Source organism: Cyprinodon tularosa, unplaced genomic scaffold, assembly GCF_016077235.1.
Source record: "Cyprinodon tularosa strain WSP-4 unplaced genomic scaffold, ASM1607723v1 ctg296, whole genome shotgun sequence".
Lineage (NCBI taxonomy): Eukaryota > Metazoa > Chordata > Actinopteri > Cyprinodontiformes > Cyprinodontidae > Cyprinodon > Cyprinodon tularosa.
This window is the reverse complement of record NW_024039003.1, coordinates 440,001-459,703: the sequence shown is the minus strand read 5'-3', so window position 1 is coordinate 459,703 and position 19,703 is coordinate 440,001. Positions and strand designations below refer to the sequence as shown.

General features: G+C 37.0%; 1 protein-coding gene across 2 annotated transcripts in view; it reads right to left on the bottom strand.

Annotated features, from left to right (window-relative positions):
* Positions 1-5,916: 5,916 nt before the first annotated feature.
* Positions 5,917-19,703, bottom strand: part of LOC119787369 (neuroplastin-like) — a 42,686-nt gene continuing 28,899 nt past the window's right edge. Inside the window, exons 7-9 of one of the 2 annotated variants that reach the window (XM_038291193.1) lie at positions 17,786-17,807; positions 8,766-8,842; positions 5,917-6,912 (exon numbers count right to left, since the gene is read on the bottom strand). In XM_038291193.1, the coding sequence (XP_038147121.1) occupies positions 8,782-8,842; positions 17,786-17,807 (83 nt within the window). In that variant the 3' untranslated portion in view covers positions 5,917-6,912; positions 8,766-8,781. The remainder of the gene's footprint in view (positions 6,913-8,765; positions 8,843-17,785; positions 17,808-19,703) is intronic. The other variant, XM_038291194.1, reaches the window with a different exon arrangement.

Below are 19,703 nucleotides of genomic sequence, written 5' to 3'. Positions count from 1 at the left end.
AACAGGAAAATAAAGAACTTTTAAACTACATGAGAGGTCCGCTGTTATTCCACATTTCTGCACAATTCTGATTGAAACTAAAACCTTTCTTTTTTATGTGGGATTTCAAATGGTTACATGAGGATAAGTCTAAGTGTCCAATAAAATATTTTATTGTAATAAAAGATACAACTTTAATTATATAACTTTCTTATGGCCTTTGTTCTGCCGATCCAAGTCAACAGGTTTGGAGATTTTAATCAATTTCTCAAGAACTGCTGACATTATTTTTAAACAGTCCGATTTTGTGTAAGCCGCCCTGACCTGGTTTGAACTCTACCTGACATCTGGGAGACTGATTCACAGAGAGAACATGTTATTTTGTTGTTCCCTTTCTCCAGCTGTTTATTCATTTTAGAGTTCACAAAGTCGCAGACGTTTCTTTGGCCTGAAAAATGAAGGAATCCACAAACTGTTCAACTGTACTGGGAATTAGAGGCAGAATAACAGAAAAAAGGAAAAACAAAAGCTTGTAAATGACAGCATTTCCGATTGTCCTGTGGGATTTACAGAGATTCTGCAGAAAACCTATCAACATATAAATCACCCCCCATCCTAACCTGATCCCTAAATGGTGCTGCAGTCATCTGTGGATTGTGCTGCCCACTACTGCTGGGAATGAGACATAAAAATGCAGAATTCCTTAAAATAGTTTGTGAGAACAATGTTTATTTATGTAAAAAAAAAGTTAATCCCTTTATTAACTCTCTGGATTTAACCCATCGCCTTGGGGAGCATTGGGCTGCCATTGTGCGGCGCCCGGGGAGCAGCCTGGGGTTAACCCCTAGAACCCTACGGACCCACCGGTGGGTCCAGCTACTACGTGACCTCGTAATTTTACCAAACCCCCAGTATTGATGTAAAAAACACATTTGGCACAGTTTGGTGACATTTTTGGATAAATGTGCCAAAATGGCCTCTCCGCCTAAGAAATTTCTCACTAATACCATTCTAAAATAAATATGATTCATCTGATTGAGTCCAAATTTGGTATATTTTTACACAACATTTAGATTTAAAAGTCTGTACTACTTTTTTGTGCTATAAATAATATTTTGGTAGTGTTTTGCAATGTTTATTTCAAATAAAATTTTAGCGAGGTTCAAAAAATGCAAAATATTTTGTATTTTGTCCCTAATATTTCAGGCAGGGTCAAAGCTACAATGGTGCTGACACCAGAAAACCATTCTATGACATCTTACCTTTACAGACGTACCAAAAGTTTCTTCTTAAATCTAATAGCTGTGAGGCTATAAGTTATTTACTTTTGTGTGTTTTTGTCAGGCAGAAATTTATTTATACCCCCTTAGGGTGTAAGAGGTTAAGGGTTTTTCTCAGGAGCCCAGAATGCAGCCTTTGGGGATCCAACCTGGTACCTTCTCAGAGTACAAGCGCACTACACTTACCACCAGACCAACACTCCCTCACTATATTTAGTGAACAAAGATAAAGTACTTTTTTAAAGTACTTTGTTACCACAATTATTTGCTTTACGAGGATGCCAAACATCCATTTTCTTTACACGCTTAATCCCAAGTGGGGTCACGAGGGGTGCTGGTGGCTATCTCCAGCTGTCTATGGGTGAGAGGCGGGGTCCTTCTGGACAGGTCTCCAGTCCATCGCAGGGAAACACAGAGACAAACAACCAATCACTCACACCTAGGGACAATTTAGAGAAGCCAATTAATACAGATAATTATGTTTACATTTGCACTTTAAAAATTAAAATGTCTGGAGAGCTGTATTGAACAAATTTCTTTTTGTATACACTCTAAGTCCATCTAAGTCTAAGTTCAAACAGATTTACATGAAAGAGTCATGGAGCGTTTGGCTCTATGGATCTTTGTTTAAATATCAAGTATTCTGATTACACAGTGCAATAACCTGTTTCTCTATATTTGACATCCAGTGCAGTAACTTTATAAATATCCATATATTTAAATACCCATTTAAACACCCTGTGCAATAACCTTGCTATAAAAAAAAGATTAAAAGCTGTCATATGTGGACGCACTATATATACTGTATATATCCCATGCACCTTTTTCTTTCTTTTGCAAATTTTTCTTCCCTTTTAACTTTTTGAGTTGATGTAACGAGTAAATTTCTCCACTGTGAGATCCATAACGTCAATCAATCAATCAAATTATATTATATATAATCATGTTGTAATGATTTAGTAGCTGATGCATTAGTTAAAAGCATATTCATATGTTACAAAAATATTTTAATAAAACCTAGGAGGGAATTCAACAGAAAAAACTGTATTGCTTACCTCCTCCAATCACAGGTTCATCCGTCTTTGATGCAAGCGAACAGCATTGGACTCATCGGTGTAACTTTGTGATGAAAGTTGGTGGGGACACTCGAAGGATGGGGGCTGTTGGGACCTACAGTTATTCCACATAAAAAATGCTTTCAATAGGGTTTGTATTTTCCAAAATACAGGCAGCCATAAGGAGAGACGCTACTGTCCTTATGGCTGCCATTAACTACAATACTGCTGAATGTTAATTTCAGACCAGCACCAATACATTAGTAGCCATTCAAAATTCAAACTTCTTTTCTTGACTGGTCCTACAATTCCTTTTTAAACATCAATCTTTGTACTAAATTCTGTCATGATTTGTGGAAATTAAGATCTAAAGAGAAGATCTGAGTGAAATTGGCCCCCCCCACCTTCTTCAAATCAGACAAAATTTGTGTCAAATGTTTGTGCTAGTTTGTGCAACAAAAATGTTTGTTTGTGCCGCTATCGTTTTAAAGATATAAAGAAATATTTCTAGAGGTCAACCAGCACCCCCCCCCCCCTCCTCCCCCCCCCCCCCCCCCCACACACCTTCTTCAAATCAGGCGAAATAGGTGTCAATTAACTCAGCTCCGTTTGTGCAGCAAAAAGTTTCGTTTGTGCTGCTTTGGATTTGAAGATTTGAAGAAAGAGGGGGGGCTGGTTGACCTTTGATGACCTCTAGAAACATCTCTTTATATCTTTAAAATGAAAGCGGCACAAACGAAAATTTTTGCTGCACAAACGTAGCACAAATGTTTGACATCAATTTTGTCTGATTTGAAGAAGGTGGGGGGGCCAACTTCACACAGGTAAAGAGAAGCGTCATCTCTTGGTCAGACCCTGTAATTTAGTGAAAGGGTGGAGTCAGAGTAAAAAAAAATGCATGCCCAGGAGAAGGCCAGTGGCTGGACCAGTGTTGTATAAAGTACTGAAATCTCGGAGTCCAGTAAAAGTATAAGTACCTCTCCAAAATATGACTTTGGTAAAAGTCCAAGTCACTGAATGAAATGTTACTGGAGTAAAAGTCTTAAAGTATCTGAAATGGCTTGTACTTAAGTATAAGAATTACTGTAAAAATAGATGTACTCAAGTAATGTAGTGAAAAGTATAAGTAAAAAGTAGTGCAGTTTGAATGACTTTTTTTTTTTTTACATTTTGGTAAACTTTGAAGGTTAAATTCACTTAAAATAATAAAAACAACCAAGAGTAGGATAAATTTAGACTGGCTTTGCCAAACAGGCGTATCTATTGGTGTTGATGAACAAGCTCAGGCAAGACCCGACTTCGTAGTCAGTAGGGGGGGGGGGGGTCAAAACACTTGCGTTTCTCTCGCTCGTTTTTTTTTTTTTTTACTTAGTAACTAAACCAAAGATTTTAAATGTGTCGAAGTGAAAGTATACAATTAAGTTCGTAAATGTAGTGAAGTAAAAGTGAAAGTTCTCAAAAAAATTTATACTCTTGGAAAGTATAAAGTACTCTAAATTATACTTAAGTACAGTAGTGAAGTATTTTTACTTTCTTACTATACAACACTGGGCTGGAAGTTGGAGGGGATTTTGCCGGGAGTTGCAGGGAAGTGGGTGGCCATTCGGCTGAAGTTTGACTGGGAAGGGCCATTTTTAATGGCTTCCACTGTATTTTGCACGTGTACGGAAGAGGATTAGGGCCACTGGAAAAAAAAAAAGTTAACTGATTTTTACATTTTATTTCAGTTTAACATGGGAAAAAAAGTCAGAATTCTGACTTTAATTTCAGAATTTTGGATCTTAATGTAGATGGGCACCATGAAGGCAGAGATGTGGAGCGCTCAGCTTCACTGACAAAGAAGTGAGTTGTTTGAGGTGGCCAGTGACACATTGGTGGAAAAATTAGGCAACTTTTTACGTTCCCGAGGGGTCCCCTCATTAATGGAGGAGCAGAAGGTCATTAAAACAAGAGAGCTAGTCTCTAAAACAGACATGGCTATGGCTTGATGCTAACATGTTTGTTATCTGTCAGAATTCTGAGAAAAAAGTCAGAATTCTGAGATTAAAGTCAGAATTCTCAGATTAAAGTCAGAATTCTGAGAAAAAAGTCAGAATTCTGAGATTAAAGTCAGAATTCTGAGAAAAAAAGTCAGAATTCTCAGATTAAAGTCAGAATTCTGAGAAAAAAAGTCAGAATTCTCAGATTAAAGTCAGAATTCTGAGAAAAAAAGTCAGAATTCTCAGATTAAAGTCAGAATTCTGAGAAAAAAAGTCAGAATTCTGAGATTAAAGTCAGAATTCTCAGATTAAAGTAAGAATTCTGAGATTGAAGTCAGAATTCTCAGATTAAAGTCAGAATTCTCAGATTAAAGTCAGAATTCTGAGATTAAAGTCAGAATTCTGACTTTTTTCCCCATACTAAACTGAAATAAAATGTAAAAATCAGTTAACTTTTTTTTTTTTTCCAGTGGCCCTAATCCTCTTCCTTCCACATGTCTTAAAATTCAGGTAACAGCAAAAAAATACACACACACAAAAAATGGAATTTGGTACATAGGCTCCATTATTCAAGGGAGAAACTGAGCACGTTCTTTCCTAGTGTTTCTCCAATTTGTCGGGTTGCTATTGGTAACTTGACGCACTCCTTCTGGTCATGTGTTCAGCTTCACTCATTCTGGAAGAAAATTTTGGGGAAAAATGGGATCCAGATCCTCTTATTGCCATCATTTGGATCTCCAGTGCTTTGCGACCAGGCAATAAAAGTGAGAAAATGGCGTCTTGTTTGTTACGGTGATTGCTAAAAGAATGATTTTTAAATTTTGTAAAAAGGACTCGGTGCCCACATTTGATTTGTGTTTAGGAGAACTAGCAAACACTCTGCATCTGGAAAGACTGAGCCACTATAACGAAGATAAGGTCGATGTGTTTGAGAAAATCTGGGACTGTACTAAAATTCCATCAATGAAAAAGTGATTATGACTAACTTACCGTAATACCCTGTATAACTCTCCTTTTTTTTTCTTTTCATGCTTGTGGAATGCTTTGGATCAATTTATGGTGTTTTCATCATGTTGTCTTGACTGTGTAAGTGCTCTATGATGTGGTGTTTTGTGTGGGTAAGGGAAGGGTGGGGATTTGATCTTTTATTTTAGCTTTTGTATATCCATTTGAAAAATGTAATAAAAAAAAAATAAAAAATCAAATTTGGGATCATACCAAAAAAGATCAAATCTATCCTAAATTTCCAGAATTGAAAGGATTCTTAATATTTGAAAGGATACCCATCCCTATCAGCAATCCTGACCAGAAGAAACATTTTATCTGACATCTGATATAAACCCATTTTTTTCTCTCTATAATTCATTACTTAAACTTAGCAATAAAGTGGAAGAGTCAAAACTTTTTAGATAACTCTGTGGAGGGGACTTTGTTTTATTTGCACACATATCTTTCTACAATACATTGGTTCTTATGGTAAAGACCAATCTGATCGATTAAATCCATTATAATGTCACTAGATGGCGCTCTTCTCCACATGTTTTTAGGAAAAAAGCTGCATGAATGAGCTATTCTCAACAAAAAAAAAAAAAAAAAAAAAGGACAAAACAATACAGGAGAGGATTTTTTTTTTTGTCTTAATATATTTATTGTTAAAAATGAGTCCTAGAATTTGACGTGTGGGCTCTGACATGGGGCTCTTTCACACCCCCTCCCATGCCAGCGGATGAGAACTCATGCAGCTGTGTGAGTACGCTGTCGACGCTCTACGGTGATCCTACTAGTTTAAAGCTTTGTCACAGAAGAATCAGAAGCTGCAATGACTTTGACTTTCAATATACTGATATGGATAATAATTGCATAGGATCATAGCCATGCTGTACAATACACATGAATAGAAAATAATATGTTAGAATGATTAGTACAGACTTCCTAAAGTAGATTTGTACAGTTCATCATATATACTAACATTTTAAGTGCATCATATGATATGAATAACCTTTATAATTATTGTGATTTCATACAGAATTATAGAGATTTATTACATACAGTACATACATGAAGTAAAGTAAACCTTTAACAACTTTAGAGGGACACTGCAAAGCCCTTAAATGTGATATACATATATTATTTATATATATATATGATATAATAAAATGAATTATCGGTATGCAGAAGAATGATAAAACTTTACACATCTGTCATACCAGGTTATAGTGATCTTTTCTTTTCCACTGCAGCGTTTCTTTTTTTTTCACAGTACAGAGTTTCTACAACCTCAGGAAAAAAATAAAAATAAGAGAGAAAGCCATTTCTGTGTCAAACAGAAGGTCAGTATTTTGCATGCATTACCTTATAAGTTGTAAAAATATAATATTAGTGATCGAGAAGAAAAAAAAACTCAAACAACAACTGCATGCAGCAACAGTGGGTAAAATGTTAACTTTGTTATGGTTCAAGTACCTTCATGTCACACACCCTCACACAGGAAAATAATAAGGCATGCCTCATTTAACTCGCCCCAAAACCGCTTCTCTAATGGCAGATACATTTTATGAGCGACTGACATGGAGTTCCTTCTCGTTTACCTTCATATGGTCAATACATGAATAATGAGACCTGCGAACACAGAGAAGATCTGGATTATTAAATCTGTCCGTCAACATTTCTAATCACAGCTCTGTTACAATAACATCGTCAGCTACCGGCTCATCTAAAGATGCAGTTTTCTGTTTTTCTATGAAGCTTTAACTGCTGATTGGAACCACTTTTGACTTTCTTTATGAAAAAAAATATGTAAGTACTGCATAAATCCGCGTATGGCTCGTTCTTTGGTTTTTTCGTTTCAAAACAAAAATGAAAAAAACAAAACAAGCATGCGGTTTTTCTGTTTTTCCGTTTTTAAAACCTAAATCGAAAAAAATGAAAAATCGAATTAATAGAAAATCAACAGCGTTTGAGTTTTGTTTTGCCATCTAAATGAAAATAAAATACGGTTGTTGTTTTAATATGTAGCGGTACCGGAAATGAAGCAAGTCACCAAAGAAAAATCATTTACAGTGGATGAAGACGTCAAAACAAACCTTTTCTAAACAAAAGGCAATGGCTGCACTTCTAGCCTGGTGAGACCATCCTGATCTTGCGAGCTTTCAAGGTTTCACTCGCAGATCAGCCTGGAGACTCTCCGTTAAAGAAAATTTGGAGCCGTTCACCAAACGAACGTCCAATCAGCGTTGGCTTTGAGGCGGGTTGAGGTGTGACGCAACGAGAAGCGCGACAGTTCAGTCTAAAGAACATGGCGGCTTCAGCCGATGAAACTAGCGTTAGCGTGGCTATCGAGCAAGTTTTATCGGAATTACAGAGTATTTCTTCACTGAAAGAAGAGCAAAACACTGCTCTGGAGGCTTTTCTCAGAGGAAAAGATGTTTTTGCTCTTCTCCCGACTGGTTTCGGCAAGAGTTTGATCTATCAATTGGCTCCTCTTCGTCGTCGCTCTGTTAGTACGTCATATGCTTCGTTGATCTGATTGGTTTATTTGGCCCGTCTATCACCAACATAGGCCAATCAGCTAACCAGTATTTTCGCCCCTTCCCAAAATTACTTCAACGGAAGGTTTCCAGATGGATATATAGGCTTAGACTGCTGGAGGACATAGGGACACCTTTTTCATCATTCTGCTTCATTCTATCTCTATTCTCCCACTCTGCAGAATCTATTAGTTCAATCTCTAACGTTCTGCTCTCTCTGCTTTTTCTCATAGTAGCTTCATCTGGTCTGTTCCTGTTTGGCTGTGACTCCATCCTGGAGAGAAATATCTGCTTTGCTGCTGCCATCAACACCTTTGTTTCTAGATGTTGGAGCTTGGCCTGTTTTCCAGTGTAGTCCTGTTTCTCTGACTGTGACTAACTGGATGTGCTCTCTTCATCCTCTGACATGGGAGCTGGCTCGGAGCTCGTCTGCCTGGCTGTGTGTTTCCTGGACGGGGCCGCCTTTTACAGCTGCTTTTTGTGTCTCTGCTTCTGCCTCCTTGAACCCCAGTCAAGGAACAAGAAGCAGACATAGAAATAGAAGCATAGATACAAAAGGCAACTGTAAACCATTTTACAGTTGCTGCAACAAGACAGATTTTTTTCATTCTTCTTTGCACCGTTGTGATCGGTTCTATACCGGTCTCCTCTCATCCTCCCCCTCTGTCTATTGCCATCCTCCAAGTCTAACAAATAAACACATTAGCATCTATAATGTGATGTCCGCTTCATGCGTCTGTAGGATCTGTCTGGCACATTTATGATGTGCAGTGCGGCATTTTCCATCACACCTTAAACCCTTCAGTTATTTGGTGTGTTAACTAATCAGAACCAAATTTATTGGAGTTTCTGAGCAGCTTCTAACCGCTCAGGGACAATCAAGCTAAACTTACAAGTCACTGATGTTGACATTATTCACATTAAACCTCATAATGAAATACTTACTCTTCAGACATGTTTCTCAGTTTGTGTTCCTCTGACGAAGGTTCTTGTCTTTGTGGTTGTTGGTTGAATTAGTTTTCCTTTAAAGAGGAAATAATTGACAGTCAGTTTTCCTCTCATATGAAACATAAATCCATGGCAGAAAGAACACAGCACTGAAATATCTCATTAGTTATTATATTAAGACAACATATGGGGGCTTTTTAAAGCTGGAAGAGGCAGGAAAGAGAAAACTGAAACAGGTTTTCCACTTTCTTTCTGAACTAGAAAAAACAACTAGAAGAGCTATAAACCGGCACTTTAAACAGGATAGAAAAAGATAACAGTGATTAGATGTTTTGTGTTATTGTGGGAATCCGGCGCTTATTCTACAATTATATAAAGGCTAATACTGCGATCAGGTTGTTAATGAGGCTAGAATATGACATCTGTGTAATATATGTACTTCAGTTCTACATTTCAGGAGGTATTTTATTCCTATAAACTCCTTAATTACTGAGCTAAATATTTATGGGGACAAGATTGTGATTCTTGTTTGGAATTAAGATTAAATTATTACATGGTGGGTCAACAGGAATGCTGTGTCAAAGACTAACATAGTGAATCTAAAATCAAAACCGTGGATAATAACCTTCCTTTTATGTTTTTTCTACAGCCGTTGCACCTAAAAATATTCACCTGCTGCTCTGGATGAAGTTTACTATCATATATTGAGAAGAATTTTCTAAAAATAAAAAATAAAGGCAACTTTTAAAGAACTCTGCTGGATGAAAATATCCAACACCTCCATTTAATTCTTCTTAAAGGTATACTATGCAACCGGTGTTGATTTTCCAGCGAGGCTCCCCCCAGAGGGCGAAAGTAAAAGTGCACTGTCGTAAATATGCTCAGCTGTTCTCCTGGTTTCTCCGTCAAGCCAGGCGCGGTTGTTTTGAGCTTAGCAGACAGGCGAACGCAACGAATCACCATGTCTACTGCGGTAAGTGACTATTTTGCTCCAATTTTCGAGTTTGAAAATTTAGCATGTTTTCATGCATTATTTGTTATGCATGTGTCTAAATAACAAAGATTGTAGTTAGCCAAGTTCTCGCCGTAAAGCAAGACCGACTCTCGCGATGCGCGAGACTTCTGAGCCTGTGGGTGCGGGCCGAGGGCTCCTGCAACTGCAAGTACGGTGTTTCCCCTACAGACCACCAGGGCGGCTGAGAAAACCTTTGTTACCTGAAATGACTCATTTAATCGTCCAAAACGTTATGGAACACATTAATTAACTGAAAAATGTTGCATAGTATGCCTTTAAAGAGGCGTTTTGCATTGACTTTCTGCAAACATGATTCAAAACTTTCCATCAAATTTTGGCAAAGTTCTTGACCCAACTGTAGATCCCTGTTTATAGGAAACAGCATCCATGTCATTAATATTCTGAGCGTTCGAGCAATTCCCACCAGAGTTTTTCAATAGAACTCAAGTCAGACAGTATGATGACTTTTCTATTTCAAGACAAAGAGAATTAGCCCCATAGCATCACTAACGCACCATCAGCAAGTGTTTGATCCTTCCTCCAGACTTAGATAGTTCCAGCTTGGATTTAATGGATTAAACCAGATTCCTATTATTATTATTATTATTATTATTATTTTCAAGAAACTGGAGGGGAGTTTTTTTAACCTTCTGGGTCAGTTTTATAGTCTTGGTGTTCAGGCATGAAGCCCTCAGTTTTCCAGTGAGGCTTTTTTTTTTTTTTTTTTTACAGTACATAAATAACCAGATAATAACGAGTAAAAACATCAAAGTCATACTATATTACTTGGTAACAAGAAAAAAATTATTTAGCAATAAACCCAAAATTAAGGTATATCATTTAAATATGCTGATGAAGATTCTTAGTCATCCAGGTCATAGACCTACCCGCTCCAGCTGGTGAACAATTCCTTCTTAACGACCGACTCTTAACAATCATAGACAGGTTTCAGGTATTACAGGAGACAATCCCCCCCTTAACGGCAATCCCCCCCCTTTAACGACCGACCCTCAGAATTATAGACAGATTTCAGATATTACAGGCTAACGATGGAACCAAACCACCCATTCATCGGTGCATGTTTCCAAGCGATACAAGGCTTTATCTATATAAGACTCAAACTCACTGCGGATCCAGACATTTGAATTGAGAAAACTTCCTGGAGAGGAAGCAAAACGTCTTCAAACCTTGGAAACCAAGTCCAGTGAATATTTTTTTTTTTTTACGGAATATATAATTTAAAGTAATTACCTGCATGTAATTATTAAAATTTTACATTACTATGTAACTTTTGGTGGGTAATTATTATGGATGCACGATATAATCGGCCCCCTATCGGTATCGGCCTTAAAACTGAATATTGGACATCGGCCACCCCACCGATATTTAACCCGATATTTGATCAGCTTCTGAGTTTCTAAAGTCTAAAAAAAAAATAAAAAATACTACTTCTTCTTCTTCATCAAAAACTTCTTTTTTACAGACTTAAAAACTTCTAAAGACGAGGGAAAAAATATTGATCCATTAAAATATCCCAATATCTTCATATGCTGATAAATTGCCATTTAAAAACACCATATCAATCTCTTTTACTAATGAAATATTGCTATATGTCATCGTTATGCTACGAAATCCCCCGAAAATTCACCAAATGTTGCCATATTTTTATATGTTGATATATTGACGCGGTATCGATCTATTTTACTAACAAAATCTCACAAGAATTTGCAAAATATCATGAGAGTTTGTAACAGAACAATGAAGTTTCACCAGATTTTGAAAGTAAAATAGATCGATACCGCGTTTTTAAAAATCAATTTGATATCAGCATATGAAAATATATTTGAGTATATTATTTTTCAAAGTGTCAGAAATGGATAACAAAACTGCTATTTTCAATGACTACTTATTTTTGTCCAGCTTTAACATCGGTATCGATATCGGTTATCGGCTACATGAGTTTTAAAATATCGGCATATCGGATATCGGCCAAAATCCCAATATCCTGCATCCCTAATAATTATTACCATCAGGTTATCACATAACAGTTTCTATTATTATCCACCATCTACCAACAGGTTACAAAGTAAATTGTAAATCATGAAAAGGTAAATAAAGCATTATAAAACTAAACTCAAGTTACATATAATTAAGAGTTTCGTTAAGAAGATTGGCTTGCCGGCTTCTAGCTTTTGGTTTTCTGTTGCCAAGTAATAAACTGCATTTTACCAGATAATAACTCATTAATTTATTGCCATCAGTGAAATTAGTTACCTGGTAATAACTGCTTGAAATCTAAGAAATCTAACTAAACCTTGTCTGCCTAAAATTTGAAGCGCAGTACTTAGCATTTTTTTTCTTGTTACCTTGATATATAGCGTAACTTGGTATGTTACTACCATGTTATTACATGGTCATTGCTGTACTGTAAAAGAAAGTGTTACCAGTCTTCCATATTGTCCTGCTGCAGATTCTTTACCGTTTCAATGGAGATCTGACCACCCGTCTCTTCAGGAAGCTCCTGGCAGTCATTAATAGTTTTCCTCCTTGTATCAACTCTTCCTTTAGCTTTAAACTTGAAAACTATACTTCTATTAGCATTTCTGGGAACATTCAGGGCCTCTAGCATATTTACCTTTTTTGAATTCTTCATTTATTTTGTATTATTTTAAATCGACTGGAGTAGCAATATTCTACCATGTAGTGAAACATTACCCTTAGGGCAGCAACAACGAATCGATAAAATCGATAAAAATCGACTTTTAAAAGCGTTGGCAGCGAATTTCATCATTGATTAGTTGTGTCGCACGATTAATGCGTCATCCGCCGCCGCCGTCATCACTGCCACTTGACTGAAGCGGGGGAAGGAAAAAAAATTACGGCAGAGCGAGCCAGCGCCGCAGATGCAGTTTTGCCAACTCAGCGACTTTGTCGCTATATTTAGTGACTTTTCAGACCCCTCCAGCGACTATTTTTCAAAAAAGCGACTGGCGACAAATCTGGCGACTTTTTACGGTGTCACTGGCGACTTTTGGAGACTCTTACGTGAAAGCATGCATCGTTCCTACTCTGCCGTGGGGCGCCTCCCCCATCCCAACCCCGTTCTCCCGCAGGAATCCCTCTCAGTGCTGCAGTCAGAGCCGCAGGATGTTTACCCTCAGTGTCCAGACTGCAAATGAAGCGCGCATGCGCCGGGATTGACGGCGCAAATTGATCACAATAATTAAAATAGCCTTTATAAATAAATTAACTCGCAAATTATGAGGGCAAGGCTTTTAAAGTTTAAATCTTCTGGCAAAGATAAAGAAGATCCTGCAATTTATGGAAGTAAAGCAGAATAAAATCCAGCAAGATCAGTAATATGTCAATTAATTATCTGCCACATTCCCATGTAAATATCTGTCTTTGGAGGATGTGTTTTTTAGCACCCCTAGTTCTCTCATTTTTATTCCAAATACAATTTATAATTTGAATCACAGGGCTATTTTTATCTCTATGGTTCAGTATTTTCTCAAGTAGCAACTTTAACTGCTATACTTTCCTGTCTTAAAAGGCAGAACTCTTCTAGTCTAAAAAAACTCATTTGTTGAAATGGGGGGGCCTATTGTTTGAACCCCTTAGGGGCTTTAAAAAACAAAAATGTCTTTTTTTGCTCTTTATGAAACAAAGTAGCCTATATTTTGTGGATGTACAGCTACATTTCTCATGTAAGTTTGTGTAGTTTTAACACAAACATTTATTTTTCATATTGCACCTGTACAGTTAATGAGCAACCTGTACTTGCATGCTTGTTTGTTCTGTCTAAAATGTTTATTTTGGAATAAAGAGGTCAATATAAAAAATATTTTTGTCCGATTCATCGATTAATCGAAAAAATAATCGGCCGATTCATCTATTTTTAAAATAATCGTTAGTTGCAGCCCTAATCACCCTCAACTATCCAGCTATTTTCTAAGCCATCTTAATTGGTGCCAATTCTATTCAGGGTTGAATAAATATGAGAATAGCTGTCATTAAAAGTATTATTTAGTATATTGAATAAATAGAATCATTACATTATTTGTTTTATTTAATAACACTATTAACACTTTTCTTTTCCAATAAACTAATTTAGCCATGGGAGTTCATTTCTTTTTAGGTGCAACTCTACAGACACATTTTTCTTTTAGGCATGAAAAAAATCCCTTCTGAGAAGATGCAAATAGAGAGACTGAACGGAAGCTCAGATGCCGTAATTTAATCCTCTAACAGGGGATTAAATTCAGTGGGGATCTGTTCCCGGAGCATGTTGGACTCTGATATGGCTGCCCTCTGTCTCTGGCCCTGATCAGAACCTTTATTTACACGCTGCAAAAAACGTCCATCCAAATAAGTCTTTTGTTTTTAAATAAATGTATTTTTTCTTGCATTGAGGAGGTAAGTGAGACACTTTTCCAATTGAACAAGAAAAATTACATTTAGAATAAGAAAAACAATTGGATTGTCTTTTTTTAAGTGCATATTATCCAATTATTTTATTTCACTTTTAAAAAATACTCCTTCTATTGCAATAACATCTTATTTATCTACTGATATATTACAGCTGTAGTTGGTTGCTTTGCATTTATTTTATTTTATTTGCTAAGGAGCTAAAACAAAAAGTTTTATTTTGCATTTTGTTGGAACTTCCTTTCAAATAATGGAAATACCTCCAAGCACAAGACTGGGGTCCAATCAATCGAGGAATGCACCACATCTGGAGCCAGTTACACATTTCTTAATGTGTTACATACTATGGTTTTTGGTCATATCTGAAAATAATTTTCTCATTACAGCTTGTTGGGCAAGATTTTTTTTTTTTAAGAAAATTATGATTAGTGAGACACACTGGAAAAAGATTGCGTCATATTGTTTGTACTTCTTAAACTAATTGTAACAGGATGCCAAAGAAATCACAAAAGTGTTTTTCGGCTGTACAGACGCACATTGCTGCACACTGCAGCTCAGCTGACTGCACTGTTCAATTAAAAAAAAAAACAATTCACCCAGTCACCATCAAAGTAACCTAAGTTTTCACCTGCTGTATGATACACAGAGTAAAAAACCCACATATTGCTGCAAACAGCTTGTCAGCTGGCTGAAAGGACAAACATTTCTACACAAACGCTTTTTTTTTTTTACAGTACATCAGTAATCATGTAATAACATGGTAATAACAAAGCAAATAGCACTATAGCACTTGGTAACAATAACTACTTTTTTGGCTAATTACCCCAAGAGTAATGTGTATAATTTCAAAATAATAACCTGCATTTTATTATAATAATTGTATGTCACTATATAACGTTGTAATTACCATCAGGTTACCAGTTTCTATTATTGGCCATCACCTACCAACTAGTTACAGATTAAACTGTAACTTATGATCAGGTAACTAAAGCATTTTAAAAACTAAACTCAAGTAACATATAAATAAGAGTTTAGTTAAGAAGATTGGCTTGCTGTCTTCTAGGTTTGGTTTTCTGTTACAGTATATGCCAAGTAGGGGTGTAAATCACTAGCCTGAGTGCCATTCCGAAACTTAGTCCCGCCCACAACGTTTGAGGTCGGGAAGTTCGGTCTGGCATTGCTCAATAGTAGCGCGAGTACGCTCGCACAATATCTGGCGGGCCAATCAAATTGTCAGGGCGGGCTTTATACGATGATGGACAGATGATCAACAGTAACGTAATCAACCACGTGACCAAAGCGCGCTTGGGTGACAACAACAATGGCTGCCGCTGGAGAGTTGAGGTGAGTAGATTCTGCTATTAAGTCTGTTCTAGAAGATATCGACAGCAAATTAATTTTAAAAGAGGAACAGAGAAACGCGATCAAGGCTCATCTTCTTATTCTAGGCGTGCAACTGCACGCTTTGATTTTTGTGGACAACAACTGTGCCTCGCTTAACATACGTCATGCACTCCGTTGCTCTTATTGGTTGTAGGTCTATCCAATTGAGTGCAGAGGCATTTTTTTTCCTGGTTCGTTCGAAACACGCCCCATAATCACAGCTCTATGGAGCAGCATCAGACTCATGTTCTGACTAGAATTGAGTCGGACTACGTCAGGCTAGTAAGTCACACCCATCATGGCGATTCGATTCAGTGTCGATTCCTAGACAACAATTCGATTATTTTCGATACTCAAGAATACACCACGATACGATTCGATTAATTGTTGGTTAATTTATTGGTTCGTGTTTTTTTTTTGTTTTTTTTTACACCTTACAGGCTAGACAATGTTTCAAATTTGAAATAAATCAATTAAAGCTGTAATATCGTTATGCTTTTTTTTTTTTGAAACAACAGCAAATAACAGAAGTAGACAAGTTGCATCAAAAAATACTGCACAAAATCAGTGCAATGAGTGCAATGCAATAGCTCAGCTCCAGACGTCCCGCCCCCTCTACTCCCAGATTGTAGCTGACCGCAGACAGTGCCGCAGACAGGAGGCCGGCTTGTTTTGTTTTTATGACCGAAATTGCGGAAAACAACTCGTGAAGTTTGACCCGCTAGAAGAGCGAGGTGCGCGAGAACGCTGGGACCCTTTTTCCACCTGGATCTCCGCTCTTTTTGGCCCTCATGTCCCTCCGTCGTCGGACTAAACTCGCCCCCACTTCCTCGCCGCCTCGACCGTATCTAGACCCACAGCGTGTAGCACAGACCACGCTTCAATATTGAGCATAAATCAAAAATGTCTACGTCAAGCTCACTGCAACAAACTGCTGTAAGAGTATAACCAGGAAGCAAGGTAGGAGGGCAAAATAGGTTTAGCGCCACCGCAGCACGGGAGGAGAATTACGCCCAAGAGCAAATGGATAAAAATAGACCGGAGGGGAAAAAAAACATGAATCGATTATCTTGTGGACGTGACGATGCATCGATACAAAACGAATAAAAAAGTAATAAATTGCATTTTACCAGATAATAACTCATTAATTTATTGCTGTCTGCGAAATGAATATAAGTTACCGTACCTGGTATTAACGGTTTGAAATCTAAAGAAGTCTGACTTTACCTTGTCTGCATAAAAATTGAAGCACAGCACTAACAAAAATTCTCCCTAATGTTTTTCTTGTTACCTAGTAATATAGCATAACTTGCTATATTACTATATTATTGCTTATGTTATTACATAGTTCATGATGTACTGTAAAAGAAAGCATTACCGATATATCTTCTGGATTCACCAGAGGTTTCTATGGCTGTATTTAGGACTACTTCTGTTTCTGCACGCTGCTTGTCTAGTGGCTAAAATAGAATAGAATAGAATAGAATAAAATAGAATAGAAAATCCCGTTATTGTCCCATAATGGGGAAATTCTGGTGTTTTCAGCAGCAAAAAGATTATAGAAAACATGGTCACACAAATATGGACCTTAGAAAAAGGTATAAGGATAACATAATATTAAAGAGTTAAAAGATAAACAATAAAATACTGTTAAGTGTTTTAACAATATAAAAAAAACTATGCACATGGAGAATAAATAACAAATATACAGCTAAGGACATTTTTACAGTAATGGCTATTTGAAAACAAAGCTGAACTGATCTTCTGTTGTTTTACCTTAAATACTTATCGATATATATATTTTTTTTTTCTGCCAAAATACCATTATTGGTACTCACTCTAATAGGGCAATTTTGTGTTGCTTAGATGTTCTAAGAAAAAGGAATTACAGTTTTTTTGGGACATTTTCCTTAGGAAATGTACTAAATCGTCACACTTAATATTCTTTTAAAACCATATTTATCACTATGTTGACAATGTACCATGGAAAGTATTGATGCTCTACACTAAAATCTACAATCCAGAGATTATTTCCCATCTGAAGCAGTAATGGCGGAAGCGTATGTTCTCTGACCCAGATCTGGAGACGCAGTTTACAGTGAGATCCATCAGGATAATCTACAACCAAACACACGCCACTTCACAAAGCTTAACACAGATAAGGTAGCACGGCCTAAATAGTTGTACTTACACTGGTCCGGCTAGGTCGTCATCTATGGCAACATGGAGAAATATGGACATGGGGAGAATAAGCAGAAAAAAACATTATAAATAAACATCAGAATGGTTAACATGCTTATGAAAAAAGACAAATAGAAATTCCCTTGCTGCTAAATCTATGCTGACTGACTGGAGCGAGGATGCAGCCTCACATGCTGAAGAAAAGCAAACCTCCTTAAATGAGTCTAACAGTTAATAAAACATGTAAATGGATGAGCAGGTAGGAAGAATTCCACAGACACATTTAGATTATTAATCCCATACTATTTCCATGCACAGAAAAGCATGAGTCTGATTCATAAGAAGCAGCTGCGTTAGTATCAGCCCTCTACTAGAGGTTAGTAGCAGAGTGAAACAGACTCCAGGAAGGACTGAGAAACACAAACCATCTTCACTTCGGTGCACTGGCTAGCTGCTCTCACTGGAAGTGTAATGCACACAAATGGTGTAATCAGTTTGGAAAAAACAGAAACCAAAAGCAAACTGAAGCATAAGCTGTGGTATGAAGTGGAGGAGAAATGAGGCTGAATGTGCATTAAAATTCTGGCAGCATGCAAAGTCTTACACTTACCCCCAACATGGTTTAGGTTATGCAATTTAGAAAAGGAGGAGGACGGGAGATATTACAACAGCCCTTTAAATGCATTCAACAGCCGCAGCTGATTTAGGTTTAACAAAACTGTGTGACTCACTGGATCTACAGCCATCTCAAATCTTTCTTATTTAACATCCTGTTAGGAATGTTCAAAATTCAAATTAGGGCTGAAACAATCGGATTAATCAATTAATGCAATAACTGTCAACTAATTTAGTAATCAATCGATTATTAATTGGAGCATAAAGACTCTTAAACATGCCTTTAGGTGACGGAGCCACACATTTAGAGCAGGAATTATATCAAAATTGTCAAAAAAAAAAATGTATATATACACACATACACACACACACACGTATATATATATACACACACATATACATATATACATACATATATACATATACATATATACACATATACAGATATATATACACATACATACATACATACATACATACATACATACATACATATATATACGCACATACATATATATATATACACATACATATATACATATACATATATACATACATATATACATATACATACATATATATATATATCTATATATATAGATATATATATACACACACATACATATATACATATATACATACATATATACATACATATACACACATACATATATACATATATATGTATATATCTATATACATATGTATATATCTATATATATCTATATGTATATATCTATATATACTGAGATATGAGATATGATATACTGACACCAACGAGCTGACCTACGCCACAGCTACAGTGATCCTAGAGATGCTTGGCTATAAGATAAACACCACAGGCCACAAAGCAGAGCCCCCATGGAGGAGAAGGCTGGAAGCCAAGATCAAGGCAACACGAAGAGAGGTTAGTCAGCTCTCAGACCTGCAGAAAGGTGTAGGGAAAAGGTTACCTAAGTACAACAAGCTGTCCATTCCTGAGGCTCTAGAAACTGCCAAACAAAGACCCGCCGCCCTGGCCACCCGCCTAAAGAGATACAAGGGAAAAGCAGAAGCCAGGAGAATAAACCAGGTGTTCTCCACCAACCCATCCAAAGTGTACTCACAGTGGCAGGGTAATTCAAGATCAGATCCACCCAGGGCTGAGACTGAACAGTACTGGAGAAACATGGGAGAAGAAGGCATCCCACAACACCAATGCTCAGTGGTTAGAAGATCTTAGAACAGATCACAGCAATCTCCCAGAACAAGAACCAGTAACCATTACAACGGCAGATGTCCAAGAAAGAGCGGCAGGTATGAAGAGCTGGACA